Below are 24,927 nucleotides of genomic sequence, written 5' to 3' on the forward strand. Positions count from 1 at the left end.
TAAACATGATGTCTGAGCAAAACAGCAAAACTGCACACAAGTGAAATTGTGCTCTAATAAAATATAGTTAATGCCATCACAACTGCTTCTCTGATATACCACTATTCTTCAAAGCAAAGCCAATTCTGCTTCTAAATTATTTCCTTCTCTTTGTCATAATAAAAAATTAGATCAAAGGAACAAAATGCATCATACCTGAGAACTTATTATGGTACAGGAATTCCATCTGCAGTCTTTGCCCAGCTTTCTTGGCCAGTAAGTATGGGGTGCTGTTAACAGGGTCTCCAGTGGCACACATGGCATCAGCCCCACTGAAGAGCAACATCAGAGTTTCGAGCACATCTTGCTTGACTACAGCAGCACACAGGGCCTTATCAGAGAGAGGGGAAACAGGAAGTCTGTTTAAATTAGAAAGTTACTGTCAACAAATATGTGCAACCTAGACTCAAATCATCTCAACTCTGATATAGCTGTACCATGAACATTGAGAAGTACCAGAAACCGTGAAGTATTGGCTGAATCTAGAAGAATTCAGCAACAAAAATATCCCAAAATATCAACCCAAACCCAGCAAAACGTTGCTTTCACAAATTGCACTTTGGAAAGATAACATGAGTAAATACAATTGGAGGGGAAGCTTGCTGTTTATTTACACCAAACTGCTAAAGAAAAACTCTTACTATTTCAGACCTCAGAAGTTCAACAAAAGAGATGAGATTAGATTCTTAAACTCTGTTGCTGGGACTCATATTGAAATTCCTAGGTAGATTTTAAAACCCCCATCAGTCAATAAGGTAAACTACCCTTTTTATTAAGATGTATTATAAGATACATTAAGTTAATTAATATACATTAAGTTTTTTTCACTCTTTTTATTAACCTGTATCTTAATACCTGTTCATCTTCCTTGAAATTTAAACATCTCACCACATCCTAAATCATGAGTCTCCTTTTATTTTTTGAATACACAGACAAACATTATAAACTTTAACTTTTTTTTTTAATAAGATTTGTCCAAAACCTTAAAATCAAAAACAGTTACACAATTAGAGCAACCTATTCCATTAAAATTTATATGACTTAATATTTATTTAAGTTATTTAGTTAATGAATGAGTTTTTCTTAAATGATTAAGGCAAAAGTCACTCAAAATAGGAAGATTACTCCTATAAAATTTAGCTGTTCTAATAAACACATAAACACCCAGGACGCACAAGATAACAAAGACAGTTCAGTAAAAGTTCTAGAATTACTTGGCAATTAATGCCTTATTACATGGTAATTTCATGTCTCTACAGAGAAGTTGATAACTTTTCCCAGTATTTAAATGATTATTTGACATATATCCTTCCCCACAAAAAACAAACCCCACAATCTCTGTATATTCTTTGAGACAATTTGATTCATGCAATTGAGTGCACTGAATTGCAGAATGCATTAAAACTCTTCTGTATTCAGTAACCCTGAAAAATCATGACTCAAGCCATCAGATCTTAGAAATCAGTCAAATGGACATCAAATTTTACAGAGACATTGAAAATTGAAGTTCTCTATTTTACAACTCTAAAGAACTTGCTATTTTTGTAAAAGTAGAGAACATACATTTTCCATCATTAATTTAAGATTTTTCATTTCCAATAAGCTACAAGCTACTATGTAAGTGTGTATCTGTTATTTTCACCATTAATGACAATGAATCATCTACTATATTTGAATGTTAGATGTCAGACAAAACACATAAGGAAGTAATCTAAAGAAGTGAAGTGGAAATTTGCATCCCTAGACTATGGTTACATTAAAATAAAGATCCATATTTTGATGGCTCAGGAAAACATAGGAAGAACTACAATAACCTTCATCAAATAAACCAACAGGAAAAATAATAAACTAGGTAGTTATGCAATGACTACTGCAAAGGCTCCGAAATAACCCTTTTCAACTGTGTCAGAATGTCATTCAGGACACGGAATTAATTTCTTACCAGTTTAACAAGATGACCAAATTGCAGACAGACACAATACAATCCAAAACATGGTATTGGCTTAACCACGCTGTATTACCTTATTCAACTGTTCCTTGGTTTTGTAGTGGAAGGGTGTTTTCCTGAATTTTCCCTCTTTGTATTTTTGTGTAATGAATGCTAATCTTTTTTCTGCAGGGTCATCAATATGCAATTCTTCATCTGGAGGAAGATTTCCAGCCCAAAAACTGTTTGCCCTCTTATTTCCAATGACGATAAAGATCTGGATGAGATGCAGGGAATAAATTAGCGAATTAGTACGAAGGATATGAAGCTATCCTCTGAACAGTTCTCAGCTGCTAAAATTTGAAGAAGAAAGTTATTAAAGAAAAGAAAATTTCCTTCAGGAGACAGCAGCCTCTCTCAGTCACTGGTCATCTACAAATGAATAATACAGCCAGCAGCCATCATTTACCATCAATAGCAGCCAAGCTTTAAAAGGTTAATCAGTTACAATACTTCATTATATATTAGAAAATATTAGTTCAAGTTCAGAAAAGAGTAGCATGTGTTTTAAAGAAAACTGATGGCTCCAACCCTCTCTGTCAGGACCACTGTTTACCACCACCCCTTTTTAACATCCCAAGCAGCAAAACTGGTAGTGACAAGTTTCCTCTTTTCCCCTTTCTTCATCTTGAGTGCTCTCCAAAACCATTTGATTTCTTTTTCCCCCGAAATATTAGGTACTTGGAGAAATACTAAGAGAAACTACATTTTGTTAGCAAAACAAATATTTGGAATTCCTGAGAGCTACATGATGCACAGTAACATCAAAAGCATCAAGTCTACAGTAACAGCACCATACTGTTTAGCAGCTGTATGTTCAGTTTTCTTAAGAGTAAAGCAGCAAATACCTCCCTTTCATACAGTAGGCTTCAAGATGGAAAAAAGAGTTAGAATATCACAACATACCTCAATAAGTTCATTGCTCCAAATGCTTGCATCCATTTTTAGACTCCGGACCTTGGAATCTCTTGGTCCTAAAGACCTGTGTTGTCCTGAAAATCCAACAGCATTACTTAACTAAGGCACTTAAACAGGGTTTCTCTTCTGCTTAGATTTAAAAAAAGTGATGAAAGCAGATTTATTCTACTTGCTGTTTTTAAAAAAGGTTGAGTTTGACATTTGAATAATTTAAATAAAAAAATATATTTAAAAAAAAAAGTTAATTTCATTTGATAGTAATGAATAAAAAAATAGGCTGTCTCATGTAGACTGTTTCTGGGATAGCTTGGTTTGAAAGAAAGCCTAGAATTATAAATTATTTCCTTGAATCTACAGCTTAAGCATTTCAATATAAAACATGACAACTGTATTTTGAGCAGTATCTGAAAAAGCTATCCCTATTGGCAGCAAAATATGTGCAGATGTAAAAAAATTAATACCCAAAATTTATACACTGAAAATTGTTATTCTTTGGCATCTAGCCTTGCGAAAGCCATTCCTTTACTCATGAAGTGTTAGCGTGTCTTAATTTCCACTGATTGTGAAGGATGATTCACCTGAGAGAATTCAATCACTACAGACATGTCATTTATGCATGGAAGTGCTTTAGAATAAGGCTGACCATGGTACTAAAAAGAAAAGTTATGCTCACATTTTGTTTCTCAAAACTTCTATCAGAATAACACTGCAAAAATTAAAAAAAAAAAAAAAAACAAACCAAAAAGTAATGCCAATTCAAGGACATACATAGATATGCAAATGTGACATTTTGTGGAACCCACATAGCTTGCCATTAATTACTCTACCTGCACACTTCTTACAAATGACAACACAGAGATTGATGGATGCCCAGTCAGGACCGGGAGCTTTACAGTCAGCGCAGCTCCTGTTGGACTCATTGAACCAAATCTTCTCAGCTACTTCATAATCAGATAGAGTTTCTGCTATTGATTGCTGGAGTGCTTCAATCCAGTCTTGTTTCTCTCTTTCTGACTCTGCTGTAAAGCTGAAACAATTGACTTTTCTGTGTTATTGATCTTTATTTTAAAGCCCAATTAAACATGGTCTGTAGCCTCCTTATTTATTATATTTACACCCGAAATCACAGTCAAAAATCTTCCTCCACACAGATATAAATCCTAGGATAGAATGTATAATTTTGTATTTTTGAATTCAATGAAACTTGCTCTGTTTTAGCATTGTTTTCAACAAAACCACTACTCGTATAAGGTATGTAGCTTTTGTAACATTCATGTAACATGCCTGAGTTAATTTCAATCTTTTTATTTTACCCATTACCAAACTTAAACACTGAACTTTAACAAAAGCATAGAATGACATAAGGAAACATGGATAATTAAATGAGAATTAAAAAAAGACTGGGAATTGAAAAAACTACTGAGAATTAAAAAAAATTACTGAGAATTAAAAAATACTTGCTTTTCATTTAAATTTATCTTTATAAAAATTAAATAATAAAAAAATCAACAAAGTCTTATCTTAAGAAAAAAATCAAAGAACTAGCTATCTACCAACTAGCAACAGATTCAAACTGCTGATCAAGACTAATTTACCTGCTAGCTGACTGAGAGTGAAAGTATTTCCTAACATTTAACAATCCCAGGAGAACAAAGAAATTTCCTCCTTCATTACAACATTTCAGTTAAGAAACACTACAACACTTAACAAAAGGCTTTTATTAGCATGTACTTTCATTTCCTTAAAAATCATTACAAGTCTCAGCAATCAGTCAAAGTAAAACGTTCAACTACTTTCAGCCTAGGATTTCTACAAGGGATAGCAAATGAAAGCTTCTTTTCAAATAAAATGCATACGACTAAATGGATGCAGCATTATTTCACTATTGAAGTTTATCACTCTTTAGGATGAAGTCAATTTGTGAAAGTGGAGGAATTAATTTCTCTTTTTTTTCCTTTTGCCCTTGCAGAGAATGAACAATGAAGGCTACATAAAAGTACAAACCTGTGGACATAATATGCCTAGTCAGGAACTAAGAGATGAAGCACACAACTAAACAAATCAAAGAACATCCTCCAATTTTTCTAAACACTGCTGAACATCCTTAATAAAAACATTACCTTTTCATCCAACCTAGCTACAGCACTGCAGTACGAAATCAGTTTTTCTTTAGTGCCTTAGTTAATTGCATATTTTGTAAAGTAAATACTCAACTTCTTACCTAAAGCTTTTATAAGGAGTAATTATTTCAAAAGATTGCTTTGCAGCCCGATCCACTTGTTTTACATTTGCCACATTCATAGGGATTAAAGTGATACCAAATCCTGTCTTAAAGTCCTAGAAAAAAGATAATAAATGTTTAGAAGGTTATCAATCAAGAATAAAACATGTAAAGAAAAATTATTTCGTCATGGTCCAAACAAAATGAGATCAGTATCAGACATCTTTGCCATAGCATATAAGCCACTTGTAATTTTTTAATGGATAAACAAACCTCCACTAAATTTTGTCCAACCAAAAAGTTTCCAACTGCTATAATGACCTTACTTGGTTGTTGGTAAGAGTAAAAATGCATGATCAAACTATTAATAAAGGAAAGAATAAAAAAAAAGGTTAAACACTAGATTGCATTATAAGGTAAGTGCAAAATTCTGGAAGGATCCAGCTTAAATCATGCTTTAGTGTCTACATAAACTTTAGAAATCTAAATCCTTCTAACTGACTGCAGCTTTTCTTGCTTTAAGACTGAGCTCTTTAACAAACTAAATGTGTATAAAATTCTTTCTTAAACCACTGATTCCTCATGTTTCTGATGTAGAACACGAACTAAACATGTCTTTGAAAAAAGATCCTATGCAGCAGCTAAAATAGACAAAGAGCTAGTTGTGATTCAATAATAAGAAAGTATTTTTATCTTAAGTGAACAAGTGAAACAAGTGAAATTGTTTGGGGGTTTTTTTATACATGGAAAAATGTACTAAAAAATAACTTTTGTATTGGCAGAACTGGGAAATAAAATGTGAGCTCACACTGAGCTCCTGTGAGGGTCTCTCAAAATGTATGGATTCTGGAAAATCAGATGAATGCATACATTATTTCTTATCTATTTGGAGTACCATCTGCATTTCCTTCTTTAAATTTATTTACATGTTGATCTCAAGGCAGTCACTTCCACAAGTGTAATTTCTGGAAATATTAGCATACTTCTTCAGAATAGTAAATAAATCAGAACTAAAACCAAGCTGTATCACCCAAGCAAAGAGCCAAATTCATATCTCTTACCATCTGCATGTTCACTGTTACCTCTCACATAACAAGTAGTTGGGTACAGACTAATAAAAATAAAAGCACTGAAGGGTAAAAGCCTCAGAGCTGCCTGCCTCTGAAGAGAGGATTGTTTTTCTAGTCAATACATATTTAAACCTGCATCACTCACAAGTCTCTGTTTGTAAGATTCACAAATTTTTGAGCACTAAGAAGTATGGAGAACTTACTTCACAAAACTCTTCTAATTTTATTTCCCTATTTCAGGTATGAGCAAATAAAACTATCATTGTAGCCAGAATTGCTAAGGTTAAATCCAAGAAAAGCCACATACATGTGTGTGTCTATGCACAAGCAGAAGTATCAATTGTATCACACGAGGCATTGAATAGAATAATGCCCCAAAAAGCATAATAACATCAACTAAAAGATGAGATTTTTAGAATGACAGAATTCCTACAATTTAAATATACTGTGAGATACGTTAGCTAATGTTTCCTCGCCAGACTTCTAATTAAGAATTTTTGGGTGTTTTTTTACATGCCATTATCTTTGACAGTAGCAGTGGGGAACCAGGTGTGAATTTCAACACAAATCTTTATAAAACGTAGAAGTGTTTCAATAAGTAATCTGTGTTAGCCACTCCTCAAATAATTTATTTTAGAAAATAGACAAAAAATAGAAATTATTTTAAATATTTCCCCTTTTCTTCCACCCTCCTATTCTGTAACTTAGGCATTTTTATTCTCTCCCCTCATCTTCAGCCCCCACTCTCTTTGTGTATAAATCAAGGGGTTTCATACTGACACACCTGCCTCAGAAGAGAGCAGAGACTTCTGTTAAGCCTACACAGTCCCTGATTCACCCTGTATGGGGAAAGAGTGGGCAGAAAAACCTCCTTTGAGTGTGAACTTGACAGCATCCTCTGTAGCAGTGAAGCATTCTTAACTTCACATCACCAGTGAGAAAAAGAGGAGCATGAAATAGTGAAAAAGAAAAGGCTGAGGAAAGAAAAATACAAAACTTGAATTTCTATCAGTGAAATGAAAAAAAAAAAAAGAAACCTTACCAAAACAACCCAAAACCATTACCTCTGTAGAATTAAACGGTTTATGCTTCTGAGATGTAAACTGGTTGCAATTTTCATTTGTGGATTCAAGTATTTCAAATTACTTAAAATAATTTGCCTTAAGAAGTCCTGATTTTTTAATGAGAGGTAATAAGCCCATCCTTGAACCTGCACAGTGCAATGCATTCTTTGTTTATTAAATAACAGCTGAAAAACCACCAGAAGCCATGGTTAAAAGGTGTTCAATACACTTCTAGGTCCAGAATAAAGTTCACTGAAGGTAAATTATTAACAAAGACAACCAAAATTATAACTATGTTACTAAGACAGATCAAAGTTCCCCTGTAGAATAGCTTCCCTTTAGGCACTTCCTACTGGTGATAGTCATAAAAATAATGCAAACAAAAAAATGTATATGCTCATCTTCCCAAAAATGCTTCCAGCAATCTATGCACTTAAAAGTCCCTAAACAAACAGCTGCAGCAAAGAAAATTATATTTACTAGCCACTGACCTACACATCCTCAAAGAATTAAAAGCCCAACAACAACAACATGCTTTGAGGTCTCTGTAGGATTTTACTTCATAAATTTCCCAAATAGTGGCTGTAAAAAAAGGAAGTCCTTTTGTATATGAATATTATATATTATTAATATTATGATAACTGAGAATTTTCAATTTTTTGCCTGACAACTGAGAATTTCATTACATAACATAAAAGGAAAGAAATGCTAACTAAATTTCATTAACTTCTTATCCCATAATGTTCCTTCTTGAAAATATTTATTCTATATTCCTTTCAGACTGTTTCTTATGCCTTCAAACAGCTGGTTGCACCTCCTTTCCTTGGAGCAAAACAGAGCAAGCTGCATGGAAGCAACCTGCCACATGAAAATCACACAAATATTTATGTCTGTGAAAACAGACACCAAAATTTGTAGTACTTCATTTAATAATAGAGAACCAAGAAAGCACTCTAGAAACAAAGTACATTAATTTGAAAGCCTTTACCTTTAGGTGCAGCACAAACCTGTCAAAATTTGCACAAGTGGCCAGTGTCTGAACAACCCCATTAAAGAAAGAATAACTCATTATGCTTTACATTCAGCAAGGGCATGAGAACTTACAATACTGAATTCCAGTGTGAGGAATGTCAGAAATGTTAAGAAACTTGAATCTACTTTTCAGAACAGAATATGGTGGCAAATTAAGCAACTTCATTGGTGCATTAGAGTGAAGTTATTTCCATAATGGTCCAAACAAACTCCTTAGGGTAACTGCACAACACTTGGCATAAACCTGGCTTTGTGAGTGACAGGTACAGCAGAATTTAATTTCAGCGCTCAGAATTGTATGCTTTCAGGAGTGCAGTCTTCTTCTCTACTTCAGAAACAGAAGTGGGAATTGGTACAGAGAAGAAAGAAGTGCTCCACTTTGAAAGATGAATTCATTCACTTTGAGTGCACAGAAGGACAATTGGGCTATTCAAGAACTATACAAAAAATATCGACAGCAAAAGCAAGCAGTATCTTTTCAGAATAAGAATTGTCTTGCTTCTACCCACCGAAAGCTCATTGTTTCAGATACACTGAACTGCACTATGATTTCTGACAAAGGCAGAAAAGTTTAAGATTCAAAAATGCACAGAGAAAGATGAGGGTTGGGTTTTTTGGGTTTTTTAAAATTTAAATATAGATACAACTTAAATGTCTATAGTCATACTATCTGTATGAATTCTAAGAAAAGTTGAAAAATGAGTTCACAGTAAAAGCTTTAAAAAAAACCCAAAAATTCTCCATAGATATAATAATAGAACCAAAGTATTCACTAAACAGCACAGTTAACTGAAAGCTAAAAATACTAAGGTGAGTACTGGCTTTCTGATTAGCTGGTGTTTCTTCCTGAAGGGTGTATTATTATAATATGGAATTGTTGCTGTCATTATCATCCCTGTCTGAAAAAGACATAACCTATGAAAACCTGTCATCTGTATATAAATAATGAAATTATTTAACTTTTATTTTTAAACATACCTTTAACATGTATCTATAAAGTGCCTCTCAGTGTACAAAACTGTCCTCTTTATTATGCATTATCTTTTCATAGGCAAAAGCTGTCCCATGACAGGCTTTGCTAACATTTCCTCAATTCTATTTTGGATGAAATTCATGAAGATTCAAAATTAGTCTCATACCTTTTCTAACATACCACCACTATCTTACCGACACAGAAATAAATACCAAGGCTAAGGAACACTAAAGTATATATGTATAAAATCATGCAACTATATCTGAACAAGTGAAATTTTCAGAGCTGCTGGATGCCTAACTTTCAGTATGTTGTCCTAAAAAGACAGACTTGGGCACCTTTCTGCCTGCAAGTCATAAATAAATTTGTAATCAGAGCCTGAACCTTGTGACTCTCAGCGAACACACTTTCTCCAAAAAATGGCACTTCTAAAAATTCTCTACTGCTACCTATAAAGGAAAATTATTTTTCTTTCTATTTTTTCCCTTCCACTTGGTTTTGCTCCAGTACACTAGGGCTGGCATTCTTATTGGTTTAGTCAGACCAAAATTCATCTGAACACAGGAGTTCTATGTCTTTGCACGCACTGTCTTTCATGGATCTAACATTAGCTCCCCAATGTATGAAGTTGATTTAAAAAAATCTTTGCATCAGGAAAACATCTCAGGGAAATTAAACCAAAAAAATGCAGCCACAATTATAACCTTACCCATACTCCTAACATAAAAATAAAAAGTTAACTAACTTAAAATACTGAAATAAAATAAATACCGAAAATAAAAGGTTAGCTAACTACTACTTTCATATTAGAAATATCAATCCATATTTTTATCTCCTTTTCTGGCACAGGACTAACTGGATAACAGCAACAGCAGAGAAAAAGGAAAATTGCTGACACGAGTTCAAGAGACTATGTTCCTACACACTCACACATACAAATACATACATAAGTATATATCCTAATATATAAATGCATGTTTGTAGCTTATTTTGAAATAAAAAAATACAGAAGTACAGAACTCTGAAGTACAGAAATAGCACTGATAGATGTTGGGAACACAACACTTTTGGAAATTCTACATCAACTGAGTATTCTCACTGCACATCAGTTTCCTTCCTGTGTACTATGAAATCAAGGTACATTTGCTTTTTTTGTCTTTGGCTGTCAGATCTTGAGGACATGCAATATTTAAGAGGGTGCATGCAGATAGACAGATAGATATCCAACAGTGATAAGAGGTAACAAATCAAGAACATTATATTGCATATAAAGATATATTCACACACACAAACGTGTATGTATGTGTTTATAAATGCACATTTTTTTGTTTCCTTTTTAACAGCTATCTTTCATACCACCCTAATTCTAATTTATAAAAAGACTATTCATATTTCTAAAACTACTCTTGTCCTCCTGCCCATACTCAGAACAATCTTGACCTTTAATCACAATATCTCTGATCAGAGTTCCAAAACAGGACCTTAAATGGTTCCTTGAATTTACCACTTAATTTGCAACAGCTCTTTAGATTTACCCTGGGGAAGTTACCACGAAGTTTGTGACAACTACACTACTCCTGCAAGATCTGAAAATTCCCTTAACAATTTAGCAATTTAGATTTAGTCTTTTCCTTCATTCTTACCCCATGGTATTTGATTTCTTCCAAACAACCAAATTATTCCAGAGAGAGTGAAAGCCAGAACTAGAATCATTCAAATGAAGTATGCATAGTTTCTTTCCTCTCCTCATTATTTGGAGGCATTACACTTCAGCCTTTCCAGCTATTAAGGAGGGCTAATTTCTGCAACAGAAATACGGGAAAAAACTGGCTTCCATATTAATAAAAAAATTAAGACCTTTTTATATATTAAAGAGTTTAATAAAGAGTGACTAGTAATGCAAATTGCTTTGATGATATTAAGTTTACACAAGTTTATATTGATTTCCTCTTCTTATATATGTACTGAGCTTAGAGGCCCCATTTATTTTTCATCAGGCTTCTCTACGTCCCTCATCACAGCCCAAAACCTTTTCGTATAGATTTCCAGTGACAGTTACACATTGTGGATTGTAATACAAAACCCATGTAGGTACTCTGTCTTACAGTCTTCTAATGAGGTCCCAAAATACAACCACAGTGAAGCACACAGTATATAATTACACACTCAACACATAATGTTAAAAGAACATGAAGGTTGCTAACTCAAGCCCTGATGAGCAAGGAGATGCTAAAATTCCAGTGTTCTGTGCATGTTAGCTCTGTAGCTGGGTGCTCATGTGTTATGCTACGTGAGGTAGTCACATCATCAGTTTTAAGTTCTTCACTTAACTATAAAATTCTTTTCCCCATTAGAAAATAAAAATAACGATTCAAGCTACTTTTGAAAACAAAAGTGGTAATGACAACCTGGCATCCAAAATTTTAGTGGTTACAAAGAAGGAAGACAGCAAATGACAAGAAGGGCCACTTAGACTAGCTCTAGTCAGTGCCACGTAGTAAGCTTGCCTGCAGTATTTTGAATATACTGCTGGAATACATCCCTCTCTGTATCATTCCACATCATTATTTTATTAAAAAATGTAATACCTGCACTTTGAGATGGCTCTATGATGAAAGCCAGTACATAAGAAGTGGGAATAACTAAGAGATTACTTTAAAAAACGCATTCCTGATGAACACTCTAAGGTAGTTACAACCTTAGATGGTACTTCTCATTTAAGTTAGAGATCTCTCTATTCACTTACTACAGAAGCAATTCAGAATCCTCACTTCAGCAGTTATATGTATGTATTTTGCAATATCAATACAATTTTATATTGCTTGATTATGCACCATCAGGCCCATGCCTCGTTTGTTGTATGGGATGGATCTAGGACACATGAAGATGAAAGCTCCCTTCCTTTATGGGCTGCAAAATACAAAAAAAAGATGAGGAGGATCACATAATTGAAGTGACTGAATACTATATTGGAGAGTTAGCTCTTATCTTTGCCTTTTCCAGTTCCTACTCAGTGTAAATCAAAGCCTTAGCATACAGTCATTTCACTGTACGTTTTTCATTTCCTAGTATCTGACTTTATGCTCTAGGGTTTGATTTGCAGAACTGCTGAGCAATTGGAACTCCAGCCAAGACCTATGAAAGCAGTATTTTGAGCAGGTATAGTTTGACAGAGAACTATTCCCTCCCAATCACCCATAAAAGACTAGAAAAACAGAAATGCTAAATATATGGATATTTGAATCCTTCATTCTGTTTCTCAGAACTGTGTGGTCACATGGAGGAGACAATCATCTTCCTTTAACTTACAGGAACTGATGAAAAATAAAATCCTCACTGCTCCTCAAAGAACATTCCTTTATCAGTGAAGGAATAATTTTAATGTAAGCACTTTTCAACAAGATCAACAGTGTGCTACAAAAAAGGCATGGGCTTATACCATGAAAAGAAATTGAAATTATCAAACAATTACTAAATAGACAATGCACTGAAATAGGCAGTGATCCTGTGGAAGGAAATAGCACATTATAGTATCTACTACACAATATTATAATGAGGTGAAATTAAGGTCTTAGAAATAAGAACAGTTTTCCCATGATTAGAGGGGGACAAAAGTTTGTAACTGAGGTAATGTTACCAAAGGTTTTCGGCTGAGTTCTTAAAAAAAATTAGGTTTAAATAACACAGGAGCATTTGTCTCCCCATGTAACCCCAAGTAAGCTTTTACTCTAGAAAGATCCTTGGCTTCGATCAATTTCAACATAATAGCAGCCAATGAATCTTCAGGTCTTAGCAAGACTTAAGGAAAATAGCTCAGAACAGAGAACATAGAGTCCACATTTCCCCACATCTTTACTACCCAGTCCCATAAGAAAAGGCTTTACAGTATGGTCACAGTGAATTGAGGCAAGATGATGCAATCTGTAAGGGGATGTGCAAAGTCACCAGCCACAAACACAAATATATCAATTAAAAGCTTCTATTTCTTAATCCTCAAAAACAAAGAGAGAATAAGACAACAGAGAGTAAAGATCATAATTCCAAATATATATGCGTTTCTCACTTGTGCTGAAACATGCTAAAAGGGAAGAAACAATCCATGCTTCAACCATGCCATTACAAATAATTTGTATGTATGCAAATTATGTACTTCAGAAACAACATATGCAAGTTCAGTATAAGAACCTGAATTCTACATAAAGATGTACATTTTGACACAAAGCAGTTTAAAGTTATTAGTGGAAAGTAGATTTCTTGACTTAAAGATCATTCACATTCCTGCTTTAGAAATATGCTAAAGGACCTGAATTCTTCAACTATTCCACAATTCAGAGCTCAGCTTTCACTTTCACACAGAAAGTGTGATTCAGACCATATTCCATTCTTCAGACATACGCTTTCTTTTTCTTGTCAGTCAACATACTAGGAAAGCAAAATCTCACATCTGAGGCACACAAAACCAAGCATCAAAAGCAAGCTGGTAATACTGCACACAAAACCTTCCTTGCCATCTTCCCAAATACCCTGACAGGTAGCCAAGCACGGCAGACAAACCTGCTTCCTGTGTTATGTCCCCCTCTCCCCCACCACACACTCATAAGAGAAGTGCAGGCAAAGTTCCAGTTTGAACAACTACAGTAACTCCCTTCCAGCAGGGCTCCTCTGCAGCTTGGAGCTCACTCAGAAATCAGCACCTTGTTAGCTACAGAGGCTGACACCACTGCAGCTGCCTGGGCTATGATCTTTACTTTTGCTGCTTCATGAAAAATAATGAGATGACATAAAGATGGTACAGCTAAATAAACATGTAAATAGAAGTCAAAGCCTGTCAGGAGCAAGTACAGCCTACATTCAAGGCTTTCACCTTTACTTTAATTCCAATAGCTATACATAACATCGTCTCTTCTTTAAAGAGGCAATCATGTTCCTTAAGATGCAAAACTTCTGACACACAGAAACTCATTCCATTTTAGAGCCCATTTCTTGCTACTCAATTCACATCTTTTTCATCCCAAAGGGATACCAGTTTAATATATGCAAATTCTAAAATTATGTGGAAATGCCTCAATTTTCCTCAATTTTAGTATTTGAGCCCTTCCAACTTTTTTTTTCCATTCAGCTGAAACAGCTATCCCTATAGTCACCATCTCAAATTCACACACTATTTTAAACACTTCCCTGCAATAGGCACCCAGAGAAACTCCTGTTCATACAAAGACATTTTTAAACATAGATATTACTATTACAGTTTTAAGTAGCCATCTGGACTCTTCTTTGGAAGCGCTTCACAAATGGAAGCCTTCTTAGATTTAGCAAGACTGTTCTCTGGAGACCAGAAGGATCTGTGAATTTTAAGATACCACATATAGCTGTAATTTTCTGAATTCATATCTACATAATCTTCTTGCCAAAGCTTTACATACACTCCAAAGATCTTGTTGGGTATTCATAACCCGGAAAAACTGATGAAAAAGTGTTTGAAGTCTTACAGGATGGACAGATCGTGACCATTTTTGCAATACCTTAAAATCTACAATCACTGTCATGCAAAAATGACAAACTTTTTGACTGGTCTTTTAGTACAGTAGTCACTAGACAAGGGAGAAAACTATTATGACATCCCCACTGGCAAAATTCCCCTAATAAACCAAAAAAGCCTCCAAATAATGGAGAGTCTGCTTTCCTCCAAAATTTGCCCATGGTGATAAACAAATTTGATATTAACAAAAAAAGTATCAATGACCAAGCACAGTGCTTTTACTGACTATAAACAGCAAGGTGTTAAGACAAACGGTCCTCACAGTAAATATCAAGACTTCTTATTTATTTACTACCTTTCTTCAATAAACTGAAATTTAATTCTATGATGTGATATTTCACAAGTAAAAATAATTAATAACTAACATAATTCATAATATCTCGATAACCACAAACAAAAATAGCATTTCCTGATGGAGAAATTTTCCAAAGCTTTATTTTGACTCACAAACCTTTTTAATTTCCAAGTAATCTGTCTGGCTCAAAATAATAACAAAGGAAAATTAATTTTTTTTAAAAGTTTCAAAAGTTTTTAGAGCACCATACAAAGAGCACTGATTAGTATAGACATTTTCACTTCTAAGAAAAAATTATTTATGGCTATCTGAATAGAATCCAAACATGCCCCAATTTATCATGACTGGATCCCTATGGGACTTTCCAGCTGATATTGATAATATGAGCAGTTTAAATTTCTGATCCCATCAAACTGAATTTCTCTTCTGAGATGGTGTATATTGAACACACACACGCATACCCACACACATTATAGGAATAAATGAATGAATTACATGAAACATCCAGAGCTCTGGACTGTGCTAAACACTTTTTCCAGCTTGGGAGATTTTAGACACCTTCTGCTTAGAAAGCCATGAAGAAAAATGTTTCACTTTAACAGCTGACATTATGATCTTAAATTTAAAAGGCAAGAATAAGCCAAGGAAGGTACAGACCCTCACAAAAGCTCTGGCCACACACCATAAACTCTCATCTATTTATTTCTCACCTTTGCAGGAAAGAAACATCAAATGCCATTAAATTTCAGATTTGTTTAAAATTTGAAATTCAGACATTTTTGGACTACTTGAACCAAAAAGATAATGTTTTTCCTTCTGAAATACAGAAATAAATATTTAGTAGAAGATCTATTTTGAGAGTGCGCACACATATTCATTAATTTGAAGAATGTGTCAGACTTCATGGAGGTTCAAACTTTTTCTAGAAGCCAAAGTAAAGTATAAACTTACCATTAATGGCTAGAAACAGCAACCTAAGGAGACCATATTATGATTTGTGAATTCTTCCCACTTCTGTAACGCTTACTCTAAAACAGTGAAGGGACAGCAGCACCAACAGTTCTGCCACACATTCTTCTGTGCCTGGACCTAGAGAGGGCTGATGCCATGACAACAGCAACGCTGCACCACAGCTTTCTGTAAGCTGACTCCTTCCTAACTCACTCAGTCATTTCAGCATTATGCCTCCTGCTTAGATGGCCTCCTTGCATTTGGTTCAGCCAAAAACAGAGCGGGGTGGGCTTGGAGGTTTGTTTCTTTGAGGGATTGGTTTCGTTGCTTTTGTTTATAAATATTTTCTTCTGCTGGCTACAGATTCACTCATACTAATTTGTTTCTATGTGACAAACAAAGATGAAAATAGCAGATAAATGCAGAGAAACTGTTTTGAATTTTTGTAAAGCAAAATCACTTGGACACACATACAGCTATTCACTTTCATACTTACCTAGGCTTTATGCCATGAAGGTAGTGATGTCGCATAAAAAATATAAAAGCAAATATTTAAAAGAGAGTTTCAAGAATTAGTACAGTTTACAAATAAGCAGTCTACTTCTCACTACTTAAATACTGAAGTGGCTAAAGTGCTAAATATGTATAGAGACTACTGAATTCCTAGTAAATCCATTGTAAATAAGTTTTATTATGAGTCCATGTAAAAGCCACTGCCATTTGATTTTAGTGATTATTTTTTTTAATTTTGATTTTACAATTATCAAAGCTAAGATGGGCAACTATGACAGCTAAAGAAGGATCTAGCTCCAAAATATCTGCACTATACTCATGTTTCAGGACTGTGTGTAGAATTAATATACCCTTCCAAACGAACACAATGCCTTTGTCATAATGAATGGAATCTAATTTTTTAATGAATATCACCTCCCATCACAAATTTTTAGTTAAAAGCACCTTATTTAAAAATAAAGTAAATTCAAGCTTTCAATGAAATTATTTTCTTCATAATGAGGAGCAAAGGCTAATATCTAACAGAAAAGGACCAACTATTGTAAAAATATGGAACAACCATTCTCTACAAAAATGTACTTCAACAGATTAGAAGTTAGAAAGCAACCAAAATCCTTAAAAAAGAGCCCTCCACATACATCTTTCAAATAAACTTTACACTCTGCATTACTATCTAGACAGCTAGTTAATAGAAAGAACACTAAATATTAAAATTTTAACAAATTATCTCCATTTACACACTTCTGCTTGTTTCAGTAAACTTCCTGTTGCCACCCACTGAAAAATACTGGAAGGTCTTTAAGGATCTACAATAAGCTACAGACACATGGCTCCTTTGTAGCATACTGATTCCACCTGTCTTCTACATTCATTTCACTTCTCCAGTCTCTCACTCATGCCCAAATCCTTACAAGCAAGAAATAAATCTCACTCACCTGAATTTAATGAGAAACTGAAAAAACAAAACTTGTCAACAGCAATGTTAACCCGTGCCTCAGAGCACATTCTTGGGTAGGGGCAACAGGCCTAGACTACAACTTCTTTCTTTCTGTGCTAGAATAACCTTCAAAATCACACAGTGATAAAAAAATAATAATTTCTGAAACACATACTGCTATGTTCAGATTAGTCAAGATGCCTTTTACAAATCAGTGGTTAGTGAAGAGCAGCACCTGTAGTGGCAATTTATTAATGGAAAGTGACCAAAGCAAACAAGGAAGCGCTGATTTACAGGCTGATCATACAGCAACATCCTGACCTAGAGAGCAGCAACCTGAACCCACTTCATGCCATGGGGAAGCACGGTGATAAAAATGCTGTTCTGGCTCAGAACTAAAACCATGCAGATGCATCTCAGCACACAAAAGTTGCATTAAAATTGCAATGACTCGATCAAGATAACATATAAAGAGAATGTCACAAACAGTAAAAATAGAACTAAAATTACAAAATCACTCCAATTTAGGATATTCAGAAACCCAGCAGCAGCATTTTGTACCATTTGTGGGTGAGGAGGGTTGTAACATGCTACAATGATTTTTAAGAACAGGAAATTTACCAAAAAACCCTTCTGTATTAGTAGGAATGGGCAGCTGCAATCTGGAAACACACTGAACTTACAAGGAGGTATATTTTCTCAGCATGAACGTGTCATTTAAGAAACCAGGATGAAGAAGAATTCAGGAATGAAACAAAATACTGCACTAAAGTGAAAAACTGGCAATTGACATGAATGGCAAAGCTCCAACTGACATTCAAAGAGATGGAAATTCACCCCAGGTATCTGTGTATAGATCCTACAAGAAACAGCTTTCCTGATACAGCCCCATAAATACTAAAAATGCAATGCATCTTTAACTTTTCTATTTAAAAAGACAAGCAGCTACAACAAAATCTGCACATGCCTCTTCAGGTTCATTTTAAAATAGATCTACATGCACTAAAGGAGAATGAAATTTAGGTGTGAGGATAAAAGACCTGCACAAATAGAAGACCTGAAGAGCGCCACAGAATCAGACAGAACTGTGATAACATCCTCTGGTTTTGTATCTACAGTGCACTCTATTAACCTTTACTTTTTCTTCTCCCTGTAAAATTCCCCTACATCCCCACTTGTATGTATTAAGAAATATGTTTCTGATATTCCATACCACATCAATGAGAGATGGATGAAGAAACAGTTTACATCTACACAGTGTGTGCAGATGTAACCCTTTCATTCCTACATGTCATACTACCATTTCTACATTAGCATTTATTGCTGAGAACACCAATAAAGACACATGTTTCACATTGCTAATTGTACGTATTTACCACAAGCAAGTACCTAAGGATCACTGTTGTCAACATCAACACATTGCTGTTAAATTAAACAAGTTGTAGGTCATCTGTGCCCTTTTAGCTGCAGCACACATGAAAAACTAAATTATGCACTTATTAAGGCTGAAATCAACCCTTTCTAGCAAAGTCCTATAAAGAGGTTCCTGCCTTCTGCTCTGTGGTTGGTTTGTTTTGTATAAAATAAGACGAAAGATTGTAGAATCAACCTCGCCTTTCTTTGTGAAAAAAAAAAAAAAAAGAAGTGCAAGATGAAACAAACCAACCTGGAAGTCAGGATCCACCTCCCACATGGGCATTGGTGATGACCAGTCACAGCACTGTCTCCTTCTCCTCTCTTACAGCTACTCAGGACTAATGAATTTTGCCTTGATCGGTTTCTCAACTTTTGTTATGACCCCCATCTCCCGTCTCATCAGTTTTCTTGCAGCCCACTAAACTGGCAGCTGCTCAGTTCCTTCAGGGGAAAGAAGCGACAGCCAATTATAATAATGGGCTGCAATTACTCCTGTGTTGCAGGAACTGAGCTGCTGTTGCTGACTGCTGTCATTTTATCTGCCTTTGAACTTCTTTATGACCCCATGGCAAGGAATAACAGCCCTTGGCTGGAAAAAGCATCATACATACAACATCCTGCAGAGCCTCTCGAGTAAGTGCCAGACAGGCTGATTGTGAACCAGGAAGCAGGACACAAAGCCATATTTATTATACCAATGCAGCCACTCTGCTTCAAATCTTTTTTAAACCTCACTCTCATATCTCTAACACAGGTCTGCATCCTGGTCTTAAACCACAGACAAGGATAAATGTGGGCAAATGAAGTGGATATAGATTCCCCTCTGCCTGCAGAGCATAGAACCCTCTACGGTTTGGAAACTTTGGCTGGTACAAGACAAACAATTTTGTGATAACTGAAATAGAGACATATCCACAGACAGCAGCAGGAGATTTTTTTTTTTTTACTATTTTTTAATAGCCTAACCTACCTTAAACAAAAAATGGACATAAAATCTATGTAATGTAATAATTAAATACTGCATACCAGAATCCCCAAAAGGATAAGCAAAGTCAACATTGAAAGTGTTTATCTCCCTGATTAAAACACACTCATCACCCATTGTATTATTTGGGTCAGCTTTTTCTTCAAAGTAATTTTATTGAGAATGCCACAGAGGTACAATAAATAGGTCTACCAAGAGGAAAAAGAGAACCAAGAAAAACAAGGCAAACCAAATAAAAGTTGCTTGAAAACAAAACATACTAGTGTACATCACTAGGCATGACTCACAATATAAGCAAGATTATTTCTACATTTATTTCCTGAATCATAGCTTTCCATGTATTTTGCTCAATATATTTTTCTTTCAACCATTGTCCAGGCCTGTTTAAATGGTTTGCTGGATGCCCACAGCCAAGTGTTTTGACAACCTTCCATCCTAAGTGAAGGTAACAACTCCTCAGTGCATGTAAGATTTTTCACCAGCATTAGATATCAATCAATCGTTCTGATGGATCTCTGAGAGGTCCTGACCCACATGCTGAGATGGAAGTAACTTTTGAGTGAAGTTTTTTGGAAATATATCTAAGATATTGTTTTTAATGAATGAGATTTAAACATGCCATCCCTAAAAAGATGTTACTTTGTATGCAAAATATCTAAGAGAGAATTTAATTTAATAACCACGGCATTGAAGTGTTTCATGTAGTAAGAATTCAGTCTGAGTTGATTAAGTTCAAATTTGTTGGCCTAGCAATTTATTAACTAGGGACAGTAATTATTGCTGAGAAGGCACACTGGGGTATTCCCCACATTCACACTAAGCTGTAAATCATAAATTCTCTTCCTTTGCTATAAGGATGGTTCATTTATTTAGAAGAAAATTTGTAGATAAAAAATAGTAGAGTATCAAAAATAATGTTTATTACCTAAACAATACCACACTGCACCAAACGACATAAAGAAATCAGCACAGACAAAGAAAAATAAAATATTTATGGCCCCAAAAAAATTAAAATGTCACTTGAGCTACAATGATATTAAGGATCTTAGTATTTTAAGGATCACCTCTATAATTCTTATTTTAAACCATTCACTTTGCATAACTAATAAAAACTCCAATGGCCTAATTATTTTAGTAGTCCAATAGCAACTCTAACCTACTCTCTCTGCACTGCCATGAAAGCTACTGTTCTCATTTCAAGCCCACGTTGTGAAGAATAGAACAGTTTTGGAGCAAGTGTCTATTGTTGAATTAAGCATTTTGTACAAAAAGGGTGGAAGCTGAAAAAGTATGAAGAGGAAAAAAGGGAGGGGGTACTACAAATTCTGGGTATTTTCAAAAGGTTATAATAGTTCTTACTCTGATGATCTCCAACAGAGATTGAAGTAAAACCACCCAATCTCGAAAATCACCACTGAATAACTACAGAAATCCATGAATGCCAAAATTGCTTTCTTTATGAACACTCTGCATTTCCTGCATGATCAGCTATTGCAAGCTAAATGCATTATGATCAATCACTTGTTTTTAAGTGCTCGGAGTTCTAAACATTACAGTGCCAGCTACAAGGCTTATTAATGAATTGCAGACATGTACTTTGGTCTCCTGCAGGTGCACACTAATCCATTTTTATTCAGATTTGCAACCAAGGAGGAAACTTTAATCATCATAGAGTGACTGCCAACGCTCATCTGATGATACTTGTCATAGATTAGGCAAATCCTGGTCTTCAGCAATATTTGTTTTCCCCTTCAGTCTGGACAAAATAACCCCACCTGTTACCTTGAACAGAAGGATATCCATACAACTTAGTTCATGTTAGGCAACGTACCAAAAAAGAGAAACATCCTTCTGTGACATTACTTGTCTGACCTCTGCCACAGGAAGTATAGACTGAATTCAGAAACCACATCTACTTGACTTGTAACGGATTTCAAACCTGGAAAATTTGTAACAGAATTTATATACTAAACAAAAATTTGCAATAGTATATTATGGTATTTTTCACTAATTATGGCATCGAATTCACATATGCTATCAAGGAAGTCTGGTGACAACAGATGAGGAGAAGATTGAGACTTGAGACAGCCAGCTTGCCTTCCTCAAGGGAAAGTCTTGCCTAAGTAACCTAGTGGTGTTCCATGATGGAATGACTACATTGGTGGACACGAGAAATGTCACAGATGTCATTTTTCTGAGTTTCTGTAAAGCCTTTGATACAGTCCCCCCCCACAAAATCTCTTCTCTAAACTGCAGAGACCCTGATTTGATGAGCGGACTGTTCAGCGGATAAGGAATTGGTTGGAAAGTCACATTGAGAGGGAACTGGTCAATGGCTGAGACACCCACCAGACATCAGTGATAAGTGGTGCCCCTCAGGGGTCTGCACTGGGACCAGTGATATTTAATATCTTCATTATTGACACAGATTAGGGGATCAAATTTGAGGATGACATCAAGTTGAGTGGTGCAGTTGACACTCCCAAGAGACAGGAGTGTCTCCAGAGGGGTCTGGACAAACTTGAGAAGTGGGCATATGGTAATCTTATGAGGTCAATGAGATCAAGTGCAGGGTGCTACACCTGGGTCAGGACAACCCCCAGTATCCACAGAGGCTGGGGGATGAACAGACCCAGAGCAGCCCTGCCAGGGAGGATTTGGTGATGCTGCTGGGTGAGAGGCTGGACACGACCCAGCCATGGGCACTCACAGCCCAGAGAGCCAAAGGTGTCCTGGGCTGCACCCAGAGCCCCGTGGGCAGCAGGGGAGGGAGGGGATTCTGCCCCTCTGCTCTGCTCTGCCCTGGTGAGACCCCACCTGCAGGGCTGCAGCCAGCTCTGGGGGCACAGCGCAGGAAGGACATGGACCTGTTAGAGGAGGGCCACCAAGCTGGTTAGAGAGATGGAGCACCTCTCCTATGAGGAAAGGCTGAGAGAATTGAGTTTGTTCAGCCTGAAGAAGGCTGTAGGGTGACACTATCTGCAGCCTGAAAAGGGATGGAGAAGGACAATTTACAATGCCATGTAGTAACAGAACAAGGGGGAATGGATCCAAACTGAAAGAGAGTAGGTTTACATTAGATATTAGAAAGAAATTCTTTATTGTGAAAGTGGTGAGGTGCTGGAACAGGTTTCCCAGAGAAGCTGTGGATGCTCCATCCCTGGAAGCCTTCAAGGCTGTGTTGGTTGGTTGGGTCTAGAGGGTGGCATCCCTGTCCATGGCAGGGAGGCTGGAACTAGATTACCCTTGAGGTCCCTTCCAACATAACCCATTTTATGATGATTCTAGGAGGATCTTACCAGATGTTTGCACCTAAGTTTGTGGAACAAATATTTCTGTGAAGGTATGTTCTCTACACTGCCTCAGAAATGCTCTGGTGTTCGCTGCTGTAACAGCCATGTAATTTTATGTATTTAGTATTTTAGCTATCTTAATTAGTTTAATATTTGAAATAAAGTATAGGAAAAAAAAAAGGCTGAGGAAAGAAAAGTAATCAGTAAATTAAACCAAATGCGGCAAATGCATAGAAATAATAGAGGAATGGGGAAAATTTTTTACATTGCCTTCAATTTAAAAGAGAAATGCAAAGCAAAGCTACTGACTAGTTTTTCAGTATGTTTCCTATGAGAGCTGACTAATATGTTTACAATTAAACAGAAATCAAATAGTGTTCTAGCTGCATTTAATTCAACAGTATATCAAACTACTGAGAGAAGAGAGATCCAAATGTTCTTGAAAAACACTTTCAGTTTCATTGTCACCTCAAACCTTCTTGAACACACATACAAAAAAGAAGACTTTGTTATTTAAGTGTGTATATATACAGATATATGCTGATTATACAACCTTTTGGATTAAGTGAATGCAGAAATAACTTTCTCATCTGATTTAAAATAAAAAGATAAATACAAAGCCAGTCTACAATTATAAAAGGAAGTTCCCATAACCATGCTCTGGTTCCTCTGTTTAGGGCTTTTGACCCAATACTTTCTTTTACCTTGGGAGTTGAAGCCAAGCTAGCAGTTCTTAAAAACAAGCAACATATCTAGTGATGGACAATGATCTTAGGAAATTTCAGTACTCTTAGAAGTAAATGGATTTCCCCAACATTGCATTAATTGTGTAACAGCCTTATGGCAAGTAGACCTGAAATGTTCTTCTACTGCTTATGGGTGTGCTCTGCCACTATCTAAAATCTTCATGATATTCAAACAAACCCCACTTTTATTCACTGTTAATTTCTAAGTGATTAAGGTAGCTGGCTATATATGTATTAGTCATCCATAAAGCTTGATGGAGCATTACTGGAAACTGACAACTTCACTCCAAATCAGACTTTCAGGAAGCTTTTTTCAATTGTGGAAGCATTACACTTTTTACCATGTTTCATGACTACTTTAGGTGTACTTACATCTCAACAAGATCTAGCATAAAAAAAAATGAGCAGGAAAAATCCTCAGAGCCAAAGTTTAGCTGCACGTAGAAGAACTTAACACTAACTCTTACTTTTTTTTTATAGAAGTCCTGTTTATGCCCTTCTCTGTGTTCTCTAATATCCACAACCTAGAACAACATCACAAAAAATTATTTTTGAATGTAAAACGCAGATCTTCCCTATAAAGGTGGTCATTGACACATTTGTCTTCTCTGACTGGGCCACTTCAGCAGCATATTATTTTAAAAATCTACTTTTTAATCTTTTTTGAAGTAGGGGGGCAATTAGTTTAAAACTGAAGAATTTTCATAAAAACAACAAACCTTTTCCCCACTCAACATGATTTCTTGTAATCATTAATTTTGTATTATAACAAACAAGAAAAAAAAGATTTAAAGCTTTTTTACACCATTCAAGTTATTTCCTGTTCAGTTGTTTCTTATGTCATGCACAGCAATTGATCGTTGCTATATTTTTGAGTGTGGAAAATCAGAAAGAATTTTTTGCAAGGAAATGCTAGAAAATTAGGGATGTGACCTTAATCTATCATTC

The 24,927-nt window shown here is 35.5% G+C and overlaps 1 protein-coding gene across 1 annotated transcript in view; it reads right to left on the reverse strand.

The window, feature by feature from the left end:
• ARAP2 (ArfGAP with RhoGAP domain, ankyrin repeat and PH domain 2) overlaps positions 1-24,927 on the reverse strand; it is a 118,088-nt gene that overhangs the window by 52,174 nt on the left and 40,987 nt on the right. The window contains exons 12-16 of the mRNA XM_064712425.1: positions 5,166-5,281; positions 3,772-3,971; positions 2,933-3,018; positions 2,061-2,243; positions 196-370 (exon numbers count right to left, since the gene is read on the reverse strand). Of these exons, the coding sequence (XP_064568495.1) occupies positions 196-370; positions 2,061-2,243; positions 2,933-3,018; positions 3,772-3,971; positions 5,166-5,281 (760 nt within the window). The remainder of the gene's footprint in view (positions 1-195; positions 371-2,060; positions 2,244-2,932; positions 3,019-3,771; positions 3,972-5,165; positions 5,282-24,927) is intronic.

Source organism: Zonotrichia leucophrys, chromosome 4 (assembly GCF_028769735.1).
Source record: "Zonotrichia leucophrys gambelii isolate GWCS_2022_RI chromosome 4, RI_Zleu_2.0, whole genome shotgun sequence".
NCBI classification, from domain to species: Eukaryota; Metazoa; Chordata; class Aves; order Passeriformes; family Passerellidae; genus Zonotrichia; species Zonotrichia leucophrys.